The following is a 16761-nucleotide window of genomic DNA, read 5'->3' as shown; positions in this document are numbered from 1 at the left end:
TAATAAAAAACAGGAATATTTTGAAGCATTACCTCTGCTTTCTCTGCGTATCATTTTCCAGTATACCATACCAGTGTTTCCCCTCTGTAAAAAGCTGTGTAATCACTTTATTTTGTCTGTCAAGTAATCATGGTGGCATCTTTCTTGCTGGAAAATAACTTCTTGTGATACTTTTCCGACATCGTGGTATTTCTGTCTTCTTCAATATAAAGAAGACAGCTGAAATTGTTGTCAGTAAGATTTTATAGAAATTCAAAACTAAATTAAGTGTGGGAAAATACTGCATGCTTTCTCTCTTCAGAAAAAAAAATTTATATTAATATTACTTTGAGCCTACTTTAATCATGTAACTCTTTTGTGGTTCTGACAAGAGTTTCACGGGGTAAAAATACTCTATCAAGGCTGATTTACTGGCTTTATATGTTAGATATCTATGTATTCTGTGATGGTCATTTGGGGCAGGCAGTTTTCTCCTTTGCTTTGACTGTATTTATACTCTAAAAGGAATCTGAATGTATTATAGTTGTTACAACGGGGTCATCCAAAAGGGGTGTGCATTAAGAAATTAACTGTAAACTGCAAAATTAATTGTTCACTGTGATTGTTTGGCTTCCAATGATTTGGAGCCCCAAATAGGCAGATTCTATCATTACACGATCAGTAAGTCAGCAGCGGGGATTCCAGCACTGTGAGGTTATGTGAGGCCACCATATAACCTGAACAGTGGAGCAAAGCCTGGGGCTCACAAGATGGTTGCAATGGCCCAGGTGTGAGACTGAGGAAACCCAAGCCCACTTCAAAACATAATTAATTTTAAAATATCTGACCCATTTTCCAAGTGTAGATACATTTTATCTTAATATTTTGAAAAAAATGATATAGGTTTATAATATCAACTTCTCTCCTGATATAACATGCATAATTTTTCCCCACTCTTTTGTTTCAGAAAGGAAGCAATGATCTAAGTTTCCAATATGACCTTGAGATATATTCTGGTGAGGACTCCTTTCATAGTGATACTTAAGATGATCAACCTCCAAAATACACAAGCGGCTCATGCAGCTCAATATCAGAAGAACAAACAGCCCAATCAGAAGTGAGCAGAAGACCCAAACAGACATTTCTCCCAAGAAGACGTACAGGTGACAACCAAGAGGCATATGAAAAGAGGCTCAACATAGCTCTGCTGCTCCTGCTAAGTCGCTTCAGTAGTGTCTGACTCTGTGCAACCCCATAGATGGCAGCCCACCAGGCTCCCCCATCCCTGGGATTCTCCAGGCAAGAACACTGGAGTGGGTTCCCATTTCCTTCTCCAATGCATGAAAGTGAAAAGTGAAAGTGAAGTCGCTCAGTCATGTCCGACCCTTAGCGACCCCATGGACTGCAGCCTACCAGGCTCCTCCATCCATGGGATTTTCCAGGCAAGAGTACTGGAGTGGGGTGCCATTGCCTTCTCCCAACATAGCTCTAGAGAAAAGCAAATCAAAACCACAATGAGGTATCTCACAGCAGTCAGAATGGCCATCATCAGAAAATCTGCAAAAAAACAAATGCTGGAGAGGGTGTGGAGAAAAGGGAACCCTCTTGCTTTGTTGGTGGAAATGTAAATTGATACAGCCCCTATTCAATACAGCCCCTATGGAGAAAAGTACAGAGAGTCTTTTTAAAAACTAACAACAAAAATTACCATATGACCCAGCAATCCCACTACTGGGCATCTACCCTGAGAAAACCACAATTCAAAAAGATACTTAAAATGAAATACGGGTTTTTATTGGTCAACACTTTGTCCTCCTAAGTCACCCTAGTCAGTCAATTTAATTTCACAAGTCCATAGTTACATGCACAAAACATATTTATAAGTTTGAATTGTTCCAAACATACGACAAGAACAATATCCGGCACCCACACAAGTAGTTAGTTGTTCAGCCTCTGTTTTTGCAGGAGGGGACGAGGGCTGGCTTTGATGAGAATTAAGCTGGAAAGTGGAGAACAGAAGTAAAAGGGATCCAGATCCTGCCTTCTGAGACAACAAATAGGAGATATGCATATGAAAATGCCATTGGCTTCCATCAGAAAGAAAGTGAAAACATTTATCTCAAGCTTTACAAGTACAATTAAAGCCATTTCCAGTCCCATCTAGGGAGGAAGTGATCATCTTGCTGAGGCTCAGCAACCAAAGGCAAAGAAAAAGCACACTTCAGGAAATAGCCACAAACAAACCAAAACACAATGGCTGCAGGAGCAGCGTGGGGCTCCGAAGATGAGACGAGCATATCAGTCACCACTCCCTGCCTGCCTGGGCTCACTGGAAACCACAAGGCACTCTGGGAAACTCTTCTCTGTCTTTGGATCAGACCCAAACCTCACAGGTGGCTTCTGCCCTCCACTGTGTCTCCAGGACCCACGATGCGCCCTGTAAAGATTCCCCACCATTATCACCAGCACTAACACCTGACTAAGGCTGCACAGACATCAATGCCTGTACCCCAAGCAACACCTACAGCGGCAGCCCCAAAATTTCCACATAGAACAGGCTTAATGATAGGACAGGATGAGTAACCTTTCCATAGCAAGTACTCAGTTTTTACTTCTATATATTCATTTAGAGGTGTTCTGGGGAATGGTAGAGATGATGGGGGACCAGAGGACCTCTTCTTCCCCAAGCTGCCCCCAACTATCTCATTTCCTCCCCACAACCACCTTGCAAGAGAGGAGTCAGACAATCAGACACTTGGGTATCTAATAATGTATCTAACATCCCATAACTAGAAGGGGCAGGACTACCTGAGTGTCAAGGGTCTGAACCCAAAGAGCAGTCCCAGAGTAGAGGGAACTTGATCTTTCAGAAAACTGGATTCAAGCCTCACCTCCACCAAACCTATTTCCTAGACAGATACAGACACCTCCAAAAGACACAGGTTTTAATTTCTTCTTTCATTTGAGCTAAAACACATGCTGCTGCCCCATGTAAGAAACACATATTTGGTCACAGATGTTATGTACATCTGCGTGCACTTTGTGAAATACAGAGTTAAAGGCAAAATTCTTTCTCTCACACCTGGATAAGAGATGGAGATGAGGTGAATCCCAGGTAGTGCTGATGCTGCTGGTCCATGGACCATACAAGAGAAGCAAAGGACTAGAGCATCTGAAGGGCTCTTCCCATTCTGAGCATCTTAACATCAACGGCATGCTTGGCCCCTACTCCTGGGCCTCTTACACTCATCAGAGAGGTTATGTTCATGTCCCAACTGCTCACATGTCCAGTTCTATGCCTTCCCTCCACTGACCCAAATCTACCCCAGGTCAAGGGTGGGAGCCACGAGGTATTCCTGACCTAGCTTTTTCTCCCCAGTGATCATTATCTTCTAAAGTCCTCTAGCACTTAGAGATTTTGCCCTCTTGCCCTGCCTGCATTGGTCACTAGTTATTTTTTGATGACTCTAACTAAATTATAGGCTAACAGGGCCATGTCCCTTAATCTTTTCTTTTCCTGGGGAATACTCTCAAATGGTCAGCTCCTTTTCAGCCTTCAGCTCTCACTACAAACACCACTCCTTGGCAAGATCTTCCCTGAATATCCGATCTAAGTTATTCTCTCCTGCTGCTTCCTCTCACCAGCCACAGCACCCTCTTTTAATTTCTTCATAACACTCATCAAGCTTTGAAATCTTCTGTTGTTTGCTTCAAACTTTTCTATTACCTACCTGCCCCCTTCCCAGAGAGGAACTTTGTTTACCTGTTCATCACCCTACCCCCAGTGCCTAGAAGACTAACTATAACCTAGTAACTGCTCAGTAAATATTTGTTGAGTGAATAAACGCAAGAATCAAAAAGCTGGGTACACAAGAGGCACTTTGAAAAAAATATTTGCAGGATGAGTCTGAGATTGTCACCCAAGCTCTAGTCTTGGTTTCTTTACTTTTGAAAAGGAGTTCCGTGTCCGTGTGTTTCTCCCTTCCTGCTGGGAACTCACAGCAGCTCACATCACAGTTAATTTTGAAAGGAGCTCCAACATGCGAGTTTCTATTAGTTCTCAGTAGGACAAGTCTTCTATCTGAAGTGCTCGTGGATTATTAGGAATAATGGGGACAGCCTTTGTGTGGACGTTTGGGATATGTTTTGGGAACACAGAGCACATTTAGTTGTGAGCTTCTTCTTGGCTGTTCTGTTGTTTGTGCCCTCTCTGCAAAGCCCTTTCCAAGCTCGGCTTTGATGTGCTTTCAGCTGTGCCAACACACCCTGGTTTCTCATTTCAGACCTCAATTATCTTATGAGGCACACAATCCAGCTTTGATGGTGTCCATGGAAAATGATAGAAAACACAGGCCATCGGGGGAAAGTGAATGTACAGAAAGGAACCTTGTTATTAGAGAAGACAACCCCCAGTCAGTCTCTTGGTGACTTGCAAAATTAAGAATGAATGGGGCTGGAGGCAGAAAGTGAAGGCTGTCTCTGCCACACGCCCCGTTTGTCTGAAACGGAGGTTAGAGGTGCTTGGCTGATATGTTTCATCATCTCCTTTCCTCTGCGGTGGAAGTGTTCAGGCTTGAACTCTGACATGTTTCAGAAACACAAGAGGACAGGCTGGATCGTGACCTTGACACAGCATGAATTCACCCTTAGTTTCCAAACAGAAGTTCTCGAAAGTGATGCCGAGTTCCTTCTCCCAGAGGTTCATCTGTGGGCCTCTGGGGAATGGAGGCAGAGGCAAACGCCTGTCCCTCTGGGACAGCAGCGTCGCTGGGGAAGGGCTGGAAACACAGACCGTGTAATCTGGAACTGTGAGAAACCAAGGGTTTCCCACCCTTGGGCTTCCAAGTTCTACTTCATCCAGGCTCTGCCGGGTGTCTTCTTGCCTATTCTGTTCCAAAAGAAATCTAACGGAGCTTTATCCCACTGTTGCATTTCCTATTTTCTGTTTTATCAAACTCTAGTATCCTTTGTATGTGCCATGAAAAAGAGCCTGAGGCTAACGCTGTATGTAATGGTGGGATGCAGATCAAAGACTGTGCCTGGTGAAATCTACGTTTCAGGTAAAGAACAGAGAGCTTCTGTGTGTATATTCCACCTAAGATTTTATTTGCTAAATCTGGTGCTTGGTTTTTTGTTTTCTCTGATTGGGTTTTTGTTTGTCATCTTTTTTTATTGGCTGGGGTATGGGGAAGGAAGTAGGAAAGAGGAGTGAGATATCTGGTGTCCCATGCTCAACCTTGGGATAGTGTTTTTTTTTTCCTTCTGTGGCGATGCCAGAAAAAGGCTTTAAAGTCCCTTCTGTGAATCCCTGAAACGTCCAGTCTGAAGAATGTCCTCTTGGTTGTGTTTTTGCAAACTCCTACGCTGACTCTAGAGTGACTTGAGTTTGCAATCTGGGTTCTCCAGCACTGAAATGAAAGGGCCCTAGTAATTGCAAAATGAGTGAGGTGGCAATGGGGAAAGAGTTTTCACCCCTGACCCCCTAGAGAGTGGGCTTCTTGAGCGACACTGAGCCAAGGCCACGTGGGCCATGAGGGCAGTGTTGCTCAGTTACAATAGCCAGTCCTCTAACCACATTTCAGAGTGATTAAGGGTAGGCACCTCCCACATCAATGTTGGTGAATGTGAACAGAACTTGAGAGGGAGGGTAACAAGGTGGGAGAAGAGGTTCAGACTACCAAGGAGGATGGCTAAATATAATGAGTGTTAAGGTGAAGGTGAAAGTCGCTCAGCTGTGTCCAACTCTTTGAGACCCCATGGACTATACAGTCCATGGAATTCTCCAGGCCAGAATACTGGAGTGGGTAGCATCTCCCTTCTCCAGGGGATCTTCCCAACCCAGGGATCGAAGCCAGGTCTCCTGCATTGCAGGAGGATTCTTCATCAGCTGAGCTACCAGGGAAGCCCAATGAGTGTTAACCACATGCTAAACATTAGTGAGAAGGAAATGGTAACCCACTCCAGTGTTCTTGCCTGGAGAATCCCACAGGGGAGCCTGGTGGGCTGCCATCTATGGCGTCGCACAGAGTCGGACACGACTGAAGCGACTTAGCAGTGGCAGCAGCAAACATTAGTGAATGTGAACTAACCTTGCTTAATCCTCACAATAATGCTATGAGGCAAGCGTGTGTCATGATCCCAATACATATGGGGAAACCGAGGCAGAGAAGCCAACACCACTGACTTATTTGATTAAATTCCGTACTGTGTGTATGGAGGATACAAACTGGTTCCAGAACACACACCTCCAAACTATCTGTTTCTGCGACTGAAAAACCTGAGGGATGAGAGCGTGGGGAGAAGCAGGAATTGCAGGGCTGCTGACATGGGCAAGCTTCCCCCACTGCACACCGTTATCCTCTCTCTCCTGTTCTGTTCACATTCACCACCAAGGGCCCCGGCAGGCTGCCCACCACCACGTCTCCTCCTGAGCCCCCGGGCAAACACAGGCAGGTGAGCCAGTCCAGGCTGAGGACATGACCAAGGGAAGTAAATGGAACTGGATTGTGAATTACATATATTACATAAGGGTTGTTTTTAAGAAAGAGCAGATGAAAGGCTTCAGTTTAGAGCTTAATCCAACTAATCTAAGCTCATACTGTTCTTAGTTTAGTTAGTTAAAACTAGTCAGTCCTAGACCAGGAAATCAACCCTGAATATTCATTGGAAGGACTGATGCTGAAGCTGAAGCTCCAATACTTTGGCCACCTGATGTGAAGAACTGACTTACTGGAAAAGACCCTAATGCTAGGAAAGATTGAAGGCTGGAGCAGAAAGGGACAACAGAGGATGAGATGGTTGGATGGCATCACCGACTCAATGGACATGAGTTTGAGTAAGCTCCAGGAGATGGTAAACGACAAGGAAGCCTGGTATGCTGCAGTCCATGTGGTCACAAACCCTAAGTCGAACACGACTTAACAACTGAACAACAAAACTAAGCTCATCTTTTTCCTCTTCTTTTTTCCCAAGGCCCTCATTTCTCTCCTGCTGCCACATGTTCTGAATGCCCGGCTAAGCCCTCAGTTCTACAAACACTGGTGAACTGTTATAAGTAGGTAGTCTTCACCCTTCAGTATCCAGCAGGGTGAAAGAGGGGGTGTCCCACAACCTCTGAAATCACCCTAACTGAACAGCCAGTGAAATCAGAAAGAAAATAACTCCAGAAGGGCCGAGAGCATCATTGTTCCTTTCAAAATAACCCCATCACTTGCAAACCTGTGGGAATGTATGTTGATATGATATTATTACAGAGAGGATAAAGGACTGCACTGGAAACAGATGTGATCTGATTTCCTCTGATACCCTGAGCTGAAAACAAAGAAAATAACTGAAGATGATACACTCAGGTGAAACGTTAACAGTTCAAAGTTCCAAAGAACTCCAGTTCGGAAGGAAGCCTTTGAATAATAAACCATGAATCTTACTGCAGTCATCCACAGAAGAAAAGTATGTCCCAAGGCCTGTTTGTCTAGAAAAGCATTCTATTCCTTTCTCCTTAAATCCCTCAGGTGAATTTTAACTGTGCCAATGATGGCTATCATTTCTGCTGAAATTTGAAACTGCTAATGGCTTAATCCACCTCAGACCGGAATGAAGTTCTGCAGTGCCATTTCTGTTTACACAGCTCAGCAGAGGCCAATGAGGACAGGAATTGCCACCCGTGGCCCCTGGCAGCCAGTTGTGTAATGAAATGAGATCTCAGATCCAGTCTTTCTGCAAATCACCAGATTATTATAGGGATTCAAGAAGTCTAGAGGGCTTCTCTGATGGTTCAGTGGGTAAAGAATCTGCCTGAAGTCTAGACGTTCCGAGCCAAAAAAAAAAGCACCTTGAAAGTGACTACTAGACTAGGTGATTTCTCCTTTGCAGTGATTTCTCTAAAAGGAAACACTCTATTGTGGAACTGAAAACTTTCCCTTTATTTTGACTTGTTTTCTAGTGTCTGAGTAGGAACAGAGGTAGAAGGAGGTGGGCTCTGATCACCCCATCATTATCCAGCTTCAATATTTGCTTGGAAAGGGAGACGGACGCCACCTTCCTAACATGCAGATGTGTGGTTTCCTTTGAGGAAATATTTCTCCTCCACCCCCTCCTGCCTCCCCACCGTCTCCACACCCACCTCACATATCAAGTGTCCACATTTCTGCCTTTAAACCCATAAATGTTTGGTCTTTTTTTTTATTGTTCTTTTCTGCAAAGTGCAAGCTCTAGCGGTAAACACAGGATGCCGTGTACCTTGAGGAACAATCTTGTCCCTGACACTGCGGGTTGCAAGGCCCTCCCTGGTGGGCTTCCTGAACCCTTGAGCAGGCAAACTCAGAATACACAACAGTCTCCACCACCACCACTCCCCCCACCCCACAGCAATATATTCTGTCTGGGCCCCAAAGTTCAGACAGCACCTGCTCTTCCGTTGCTTTCTTCTTGAACCCTGGCTGTCCTATTTCAATAGATAATTGAAATCTTTCTCACTTTCTTCTCAATTCTCCATGGGGAAATTCCACTTGGAAATGCTCGCTTTCCTGTCATTTTTACTTAACAGTTGAGAGGGCAGGGATGAGCCAGGAAGCAGGACTCCTCTCTCCCTCTCGCTTTCTTAAAAATGACGTAGGGAGTTTGGACGGCCTCCCTCCCCCCACCTCCCGTCTCTGATGCTAACCCTGATTCCTGGAGAATTGTAGTTTTCCTTTGCAAGCTTGCTCATGAGCGCGCGGGTCGGAGCAGGAGGGGCTGCCAAGCGAGAGCCCCGGTGCCGATTCTAATCTCCGATGAGCCCCAGCTGCCCGAGTCCGGGGGAGCGGCCACAAAAGCCCGGCGGGGCTGGAGCGCGTGGACAGCGGACAGCGGCGGCCACGAGCCCCGCGGGGCGCGCGGCGCGGCGGGGGCGGCTCCCCTCGGCCCGGCCTGACTTCGCTGGGGGACAACTTACTGTGTTCGCTGTGCGTCCACACTGCCAACTCCCGAGTGGGAGGAGGGAGACAGCCCAGGCTGAGTCGTGTCCGGGAGTAGAGGCAACAAAAGAGGAAGAGAGGAGAGGGGAGGCGGGGACGCAGGGAGGCAGGGAGACGCGGGCGCTGCCCTCAGATGTTGATGGGGAGCCCCCCCGGGAGCAGCGGCCCTTCCTTTGGGGCCCCCCCGGCCCGCGGCTCAGACAGGTAGTTGGGAGGGAAAGAACAAAGCTCCAGCCCCGGGCAGGCGGCGCTCCCGGGGCGCCCCAGGGGCGGGGAGGACTGGGGCTGAGGCGCCCCGCGCCCTGCCCTCCCCGCGCGCCCCCGGCCCGGGCCCCCTCCTCCGTCTCCCCTCGCGCCTCCTCGTTCCTGGGGAAGCGGTTCTTCCGAAGGGACGCGCGCCGGCGGGAGAGGACGTGCGGTGGGCGAGAACGGCGAGGCGAGGGGACTGGAGCCGGGGAGGAGGCGGGAGGCGGGAGGCGGGAGGCGGGGCGGGGGGCGGGTGCGCCCCCGAGCCGCCGGGCCGGGCCGGGTACCGACTGCCATCCTGCAGCGATTTCCCTGTGTCACGGCTCCGGTCTCCTAGCAACCGCCGCGGGTCCGGCCGCCCCGAGCCGCTCTCGCCGCCGCCGCCGCCGCCGCCGCGGGCTCAACTCCACCCGGCGGTGCCCGGCGCGCAGCAGCCGCACAAAGAGGCGCGGAGCCGACCAGCAGGCAGGGCCGGACTAGGGCCCGGGGCGGCGGGGAGAGCGGCTCCGGGCGGGATGCGGGATGCAGAAGACCTGACACTTGAAAACTCCGGGAAATGGCTCCCACCCCGGCGCCGGAGAGGGATGCGCACCCGGGGCTGACGCTCGCCCCCGCCGGGATGCTGAGCCGCGCTCGCACCGAGGGCCCCGCGGCGCTGTCCCCGCGCTCCGCCGGCGGCTCCGGCTCGAAAAGTTTCTCCATGGTTCCTTTGTGTCGCCCGAGCGCCCGTTCGCCGGCCCCGAGCTGCCCCCGTCTTCCCGGGTAAGTGAGCGATATTCTTGGCTTCCAGCGCTGCCATCTTGAGCCGTTCTGTCCGTCCCCTCGGGCGCCCCCTCCCCAGCCCCCGGCCCCAGCCCGGGTCCCCCGCGCGTGTGTTCGGGACACTGGTGTTCCTGGGCGGGCTACGCGGCACGCGCTGCCCGGATACAAGCGAGTTCAGGATTGCCCTCACTTCGCTCGCGCCTGGCTTCGTTCCAGAGGCGGACTCCCAGCTGCTGCACTCATGTGACTCCAACATAAATAAGCAGACCTAAAGGGAAGGGCAAGGGGGGCTCGCTGCCCTGCCGGGGAGGGCCCGGGGATATTGAGGACCCGGGCAGGGCAGGGCGCTCCCAGTCCTGTGGGCTCGGAGCCGCAGACACCGAGTGGGGCTTAATCCATCACGAGCAGAGAACTTGAACGTCTCTCTTGGAAGCAGTTGTATTTTTAGACATCCCTCCTTTCTTTTCCCCCAGCCTCCATTCCTTTGCCGCGGAAAGACCAGCACCAGGCAGTAAATTGCTAGGGCAGCCGAGCTCGAATGCTAAGTTTGTTTTCCTTCATTATGCACGAAGAAAACCTCCAAGGTGGTTCTTCCTCGCCATCTGACCTTTGTCAGTATTTCCCCGTCAGATGGAGACACGTTATAAAGGAGTTCAGGCTTCAGCAGAGCTGAAGGAATAATAAACTAGGGAGTTAATTACTAGCTATTAAACTAATTTTAAAGATCTTCTGTAAACGATTGTTGAAATCCATTCCAGTCTTCCTTACTTTGTACCCAGAGCCAAAACTGCCTTGTGAGGAGAAAAAACATGTGTGGACCGTCCTCCTCCAAGACGTCCAGCGTCCCCATCAGTGCCCAACAAAATGTTAGCCCTTCTCTTTTTTCTGGGAGAGCCACCTCGCCAATTGAGGCTGCCTTTGCTTCTAAAATGTCTGGCTCCCCAATCCTTCTTAAGACAATCACTCATCTCCAGATCATTACATTAAAGATGCTGGAGTTTGGGTATCGCTTAAAAAAGCAGTCTTTGTAGTTACAACTACATAATAAATGTGCTTATTTAGGGGGAAGAATGGACAGTAAGCTACTCTGGTTTCTGTTTTGTTTTTGTTCCCCCCTCCCCCACCCAATCTCTGCTTATTGGTGCAGCTCCTACTTAAAAACAAAATTCAAAGGGTTTGTAAATGTATTCTCTCCACTAAGCCCTCTCTCACCTGCCCAGTGTTTAACCCCTCTCTAGCCCACCTCGAATTCCTGCTTACTGAAAGCCAACCAAGTTCCAAGGAGATATTGATTTACAAGCATTGTAAATAGTGGATTGCCATTTGCTTTTCCATCAGTGGAGAAATGCTCCTGTCTTGGTATGATAGAGGGGCTCAACGGGCAAAGCTGTTCACCCAGGCACCAACTAAAAGCAAAATTCTACCTGAGCAACCCCCCATTTTCAAAGGGCAGTTTATTCTAAAACATGAATTATTTTATAAAGGATATAATTCCAAAGGCTTGTGAGTGATATCTAAGCCTTTCGATTTCAAACAATGCCCTTAATTTTAGCATCTCTATTATAGGAGGGAGCACAACCAGTGGAACAAAATATGTGTTACTCTGGGGATCCAGCAGGACTGAAATTTTTCGAAGCTGACAGATATCCACAGAGTTGCATCTGTGCCGTTTATCTACCCAGGCTTTATTATAAACCACTAAACTTCCTGTAAGATAGTCCACTGATTGTTGTCCCCCCCTCCTTTGCTAAAAATGACCTCATGAGAAAAACATGGGAACAGCTCTCCCTTGGGAGATCCTACAAGCCATCGTTATTATGTAGACTGCTGTACCTAGTTAATTGCCTCCTCATTTGAATATTTGGACTCTTCAGAATGTACTGTTGGCACATTAATAAGGGGTCAGAAAGCTATGATGGCAGGTCTCTCTCTCTCTCTCTCTCTCTTTTTTTTTTTTAAGATTGGAATTTTCCCACATGAGAGAAAGATCCTGGGAGGACTGCTTAAATGCCCTGATGGGCTCTAGCACTTGATACCTTTAAGGGAGTTCCTCTGAGGGAGGAGAAGAGGCCAGAGAGAAGAGCGCAGTTACATAACCTGTTACCTAAAACTAAATATTCCACCCCAAGAAGCTGTCCAGATGTTGCAGGAAAGAGATGAGGGAAGGGGCTGTGAGAAGGATCAGCTTGCTTGAGAACAATGATGGCTTGGAGACAAGGTGGTGGAGGGATTCATGGTCGGAGTACTGAATATAGCTCTCCGGTGTTCCCCCCAGCCGTGAACTGTTTATTAATTACATGAGGTAAATAAACCGTCTGCCAGGATATGACTTTTCACTTCTGTCCAGTGAAAGGACTTCCTTTTGTCTTTATGAATCGGTAACTTTTGTGACTGTTTCAGGGACTTTAAAGGCCCCACAAACAGACCCTCCTTTCAGTTAAAGAGACTTGGAAGTCTGGGGCGCCCCCCTTGGGAGACCAGGAGAGCCCGTGCCCACGAGCGCTGAGTCCCACGTTAGTTTTCACTCATGGACAGAACTCCGTTGGCTGTCAGCCTGGAGCTTTTGAATTGAGCCCTGCTGGAATAGTACCTACAGTGTTTGGGGGATGGGGGAGAAAAGAAGACGTGCTCTCCAAGTGTGTTTAACCGTCTCGGATCAGTTACGGCAACAGCGCTTCTCGTCCCTAATCCACTGCCCTCACCCCCTGGTCTCCACGTAGGGCACTCCTGTTAGCGGGTCATGGCCTCGGGATGTGGGATGGAGTGGGGTGGGGGCGCGCACATGTGGTGGGATCTTGGAGCCGGACTATGGCAGAGCGCGTGGGATGTTGCCGCAGCCAAGCCTACACCCTCTGACTGTCTTCCTCTGCTTTGCAGCAGGAGGAGGTGGAGGAGCGGCTAGTGGGCAGCTGGTGCCCCCCCCCCCTCGGCCCCACTACAGGCCTCCGGCCCCGGGTTAGCCCCACTCTCCACCGCTCGCTATGATCGCCACCGGCGGCCTCCTGAGGATCTCCGCCCGGAAGCAGGACCCCCTCCGGCCCCCGGGCCAGGTCCCCAAGCGCAAGCGGAAAGCCAAGAAGAGGCGCAAGAACGACGTGGTGGTGGTGAAGGGCAAGCTGAAGCTGTGCTCCGTCTCCGGGCTCATTGCCCTCTGCGGGATCGTGGTGCTGCTGGTGGGCATCGCCCTGGCGGTGGTGGGCTACTGGCCCAAGGCCAACGGAGCCCACCGGGAGGGGGCTAAGCAGCCGCCGCCGCCGCCACCCGGGGACAGCGGCTACCGTATCCCCTCCATGACCAACAGCAGCAGCGGGGGCAGCAGAAACCGGTCCAGGACCCAGCGGGGCCCTCCGGAAGGTGTCACCGCCAGTTCGGTGGGCGCGCTCAGGAGCACGCCCCCAGCGCGGTCCCCCGCCCCCTCGCCGTCGTCCTCCACGTCGGTGGGCTTCTTCTTCCGCGTCTTCTCGGGCTACCTGCACTCCGACAAGCTCAAAGTCTTCGGGCCCCTCATCATGGGCATTGGCATCTTCCTCTTCATCTGCGCCAACGCCGTGCTCCACGAGAACAGGGACAAGGAGACCAAGATCATCAACCTGCGGGACCTCTACTCCACCGTCATCGACGTGCACAGCCTCCGCGCCAAAGACCTGGCGGCCGCCGCCTCGTCCTCCGGCCCCGCCTCGGCGCCCCCCGGGGCCGCGCCGCTCAACGGCTTCCTGGGCTACGTGCAGTCGCGGGGCCTGGAGCTGAAGCCCGGGACCCGCGGCGGCGCCGCCGGGGACGCCTTCGGGGCGGCAGTGATGCTGGCCCGCGGCGCCTGGCCCCACCCCGCGGCCCGGAGGGTAGGTGGCGGGGGGACCCCAGGCTCCGTGTCCCCGCCCGACCTGGCCTCGTCCCCGCGCCGCCCGCTGGAGCCCCCGAGCCCGGCGGAGGCCGTGTACAGCATCTACCGCGAGCGCCCGGGCGTGGCCGGCCGTCGCCGGGCCGCGAGCAGCGGCAGCAGCCCGGCGCCCGGCAGCCCCCCCGAAACCTGGGGGCGCCCGAGCACTGCCAGCTCCCTCGTGGGCTCGTCGCTGAGCGCCTTCGCGCTGCTGCCCCTGCCGGGGGACCGCGACGGGGACGCGGGGACCGCGAGCCACGGCTGGCAGCGGCCCCCAGGGGAGCGCGGCGCCCGGGAGATCCCGCTCGACCTGAGCCTCGCCGACCTCCGGGGCGGTGCCCGGGGCGGCGCGCGCTGGGCGCCTCGCGAGCCGGAGGAGCCGGCAGCCGCGCGCACCGCCAGGGGGCAGGGCGGCCGCCTACCCAGGACCGGCAGGCACGCGGCCCTGCGGCGCCGCAGCACCAGCGGGCTGCCGGACTACCGGGCGGCCCAGTCCTCCGAGCCCCTGCCCGCCTCGCGCAGCGCGGACCTGGACTCCAGCCTCCCGGAGCTCGCGGCCTCCCCGGAGACCCCAGCCCGGCCGGACTCACCGAGTTCCCAGTCTGATGACCCGTCCTGCAGCAATAAGGGCTACACCCCCCTGCGAGAGACGGGCACCTCCCTGGAGTCGATGGGGGACCTGGGGGCCGGTGGAAACCCAGACGGGGAGGCCGCCACCGCCCCGGAGCCGAAGCAGAGACCCCCGGAGGATCCCGGTCAGGAGGCCCCCGAGGCCGAGCCCTCCCATCCGGTGCAGAGGCAGTTTACAAACAAGGAGAAACTCTACATGATTTCCCGGTCTCACGCCTCAGGGGTCGAGGACAGAGAATTGGAGAGTGCTGGCATTTAGGAAGAGAGAGAGAGAAGATAGGAGAAATGCCCGCAGGAAGTAGGGGATTTATCCGCGGAAATCGCCCACTACCCAAAGAGCTGCAGAATGTTAGCCTTGAATTGCATTCACGAGATTCCTGTAGATAATTCCAAGCAACTTTTTTTTCAAAGCAAACTAGTCTTATAGGTCCGATGGTGATTGTATGTTCTCTGAAAACCAAATGTATTAAAAGGTCAGCAATCTAGTTCCTTAGATAAAATTCTCTTAATTTTCTTAGGATCAAAATAATATATTTTTGACAGTAACTGTGCACTTTACTCCAACTTTTTTTTTTTTTTTGATCTCTAATTCCCCTGACCTGTACTCTGCCGCTGGTTTTGTCCCTAGCTGCTCGTGAACGACAAGCTTTCTTCCTTCTGTGCTTTTGGGGAGCATAGAAGGGTTTGTCTCAGTTCTCTGAGAACTGATTTTACTCAGTGAAGTCAAAGCCAAAAGCATGAGTTTGAAGAGATTGCAGTTTCCTGCCCCACCCCTGTCTGCTCATCCCACCACCCAAAGGCCTCTTTATTTTTGAAAAGGGTATTTACATTTTGCTACTAGGGTATCTCATGGAGATTAGAGGCCAGCATCCAGTGGGACTGTTACCTTCCTCAATTCACTATATCAAGTACACAATACTTTATGGAGTATTATCACACCTGTACTGAAAATAGCATTACCATGAAAAAAATCTTTTTTTAATAAAACAAGTTTCCAAACAAACAGTTAAACATAACAGTGCCTCATTTTGCCTCGGAACTAATAGTTTAACACATGTAAAGCATGGGGCAGTTCAGCTGGTAAACCTCAAATATATTGCTACGACACTACTACTGTGATTCAGTGCCATCCTGTCATTTCAAGCATATTTTTAACTTAAATACAGAGTAGAATTGAACGTTTGGGAGCGTCTCTTTCAAATGAAATATTAAATAAACAGTAATTTTCAACAATGCTTCTAGTTTACCTTTAGGATTAATCTACAGACCACCCAGGCTTCATGTTCTTCTGCCATCCTTTGGCAATTGACTATTTGACTTTTGCTTTTAAATTCAAGATCTTGAATCCATGTCCTACAAAGGCTAGCAGGTCATGTTTTAATAATGTGGTAGGTTGTTTATGCTTGATATTATTCGAAGTCAATTAGTTAGTTTTCAAGACCAGTAGACAAACACAGCAATTAGTATACCAGTCTGAGGTCCTCTCCCGTGGAGTGTGAGCTGAGCCTCATGTATGACTTTTTTTCAGCTTCTCAGAAACAGGTTCTCTAGTTATGGGTAGCTGAGGCTAACATTGCAGGAATTTAAAATATTGATTTTCAAGGAAAATCTTGTCAAAGATGAGGTCCTCTTGACCCCCAGGGGTGAAACAGTGGGTCCCAGAGACAGAATGCAGATTCAAGGGTGAACCTGGACCCCAGCTTTGGGCATTTGCTGGCTGTGTAGCCATGAACAAGTCACAAATGTTGGGTTTCTGTGATCTCATCTATAAAAGGGGGATAACTAGACATACCAAGGGCTTCCCAATGGCTCAATGGGTAAAGAATCTGCCTGCAGTGCAGGAGACACAGGAGATAAGGGACGGATCCCTGAGTTGGGAAGATCCCCTGGAAAAGGAAATGGCAAGCCACTCCAGTATTCTTGCCTGGAGGATCCCATGGACAGAGGAGCCTGGTGGGCTGTAGTCCATGGGGTCGCAGAGTCAGACATGACTGAGCAACTAAAAACCACCAGACATTCCACATAGAGCTATGAAGGGTGGGACAAGGGGGTTATGTGGACAGAGCCTGATCGAAAGCTTGGTTCAGAGCAGTACTCAAAGACAGTAGTTACTGAGACTGTTATGATAACAGTGTCTGAAAGCATGCTGCAGGAGAATGGGCCTCCCTCCCACTAAGCTCTAGAAAGCCTGGGCTCAAATCTGGAAGATTCACTTACTATCTGTATAACCTTAGGCAAATCGCTTAATTCCTCTGGGCCTCTGGTGGATGATATAATCTCTATGATTACCTTCAGCTCTAAAAGCTTTACTTA

General features: G+C 50.6%; 1 protein-coding gene across 1 annotated transcript; it reads left to right on the top strand.

Annotated features, from left to right (window-relative positions):
* The first annotated feature begins 12922 nt into the window (after positions 1–12922).
* TMEM200C (transmembrane protein 200C) lies at positions 12923–14707 on the top strand. The gene has a single exon (XM_068993541.1). It carries the CDS (start codon positions 12923–12925, stop codon positions 14705–14707), a length of 1785 nt encoding a protein of 594 aa, XP_068849642.1.
* Positions 14708–16761: the final 2054 nt, after the last annotated feature.

This window comes from Capricornis sumatraensis, chromosome 21 (genome assembly GCF_032405125.1).
Source record: "Capricornis sumatraensis isolate serow.1 chromosome 21, serow.2, whole genome shotgun sequence".
NCBI lineage: Eukaryota > Metazoa > Chordata > Mammalia > Artiodactyla > Bovidae > Capricornis > Capricornis sumatraensis.
This window is presented reverse-complemented; position numbering and strand designations above follow the sequence as displayed.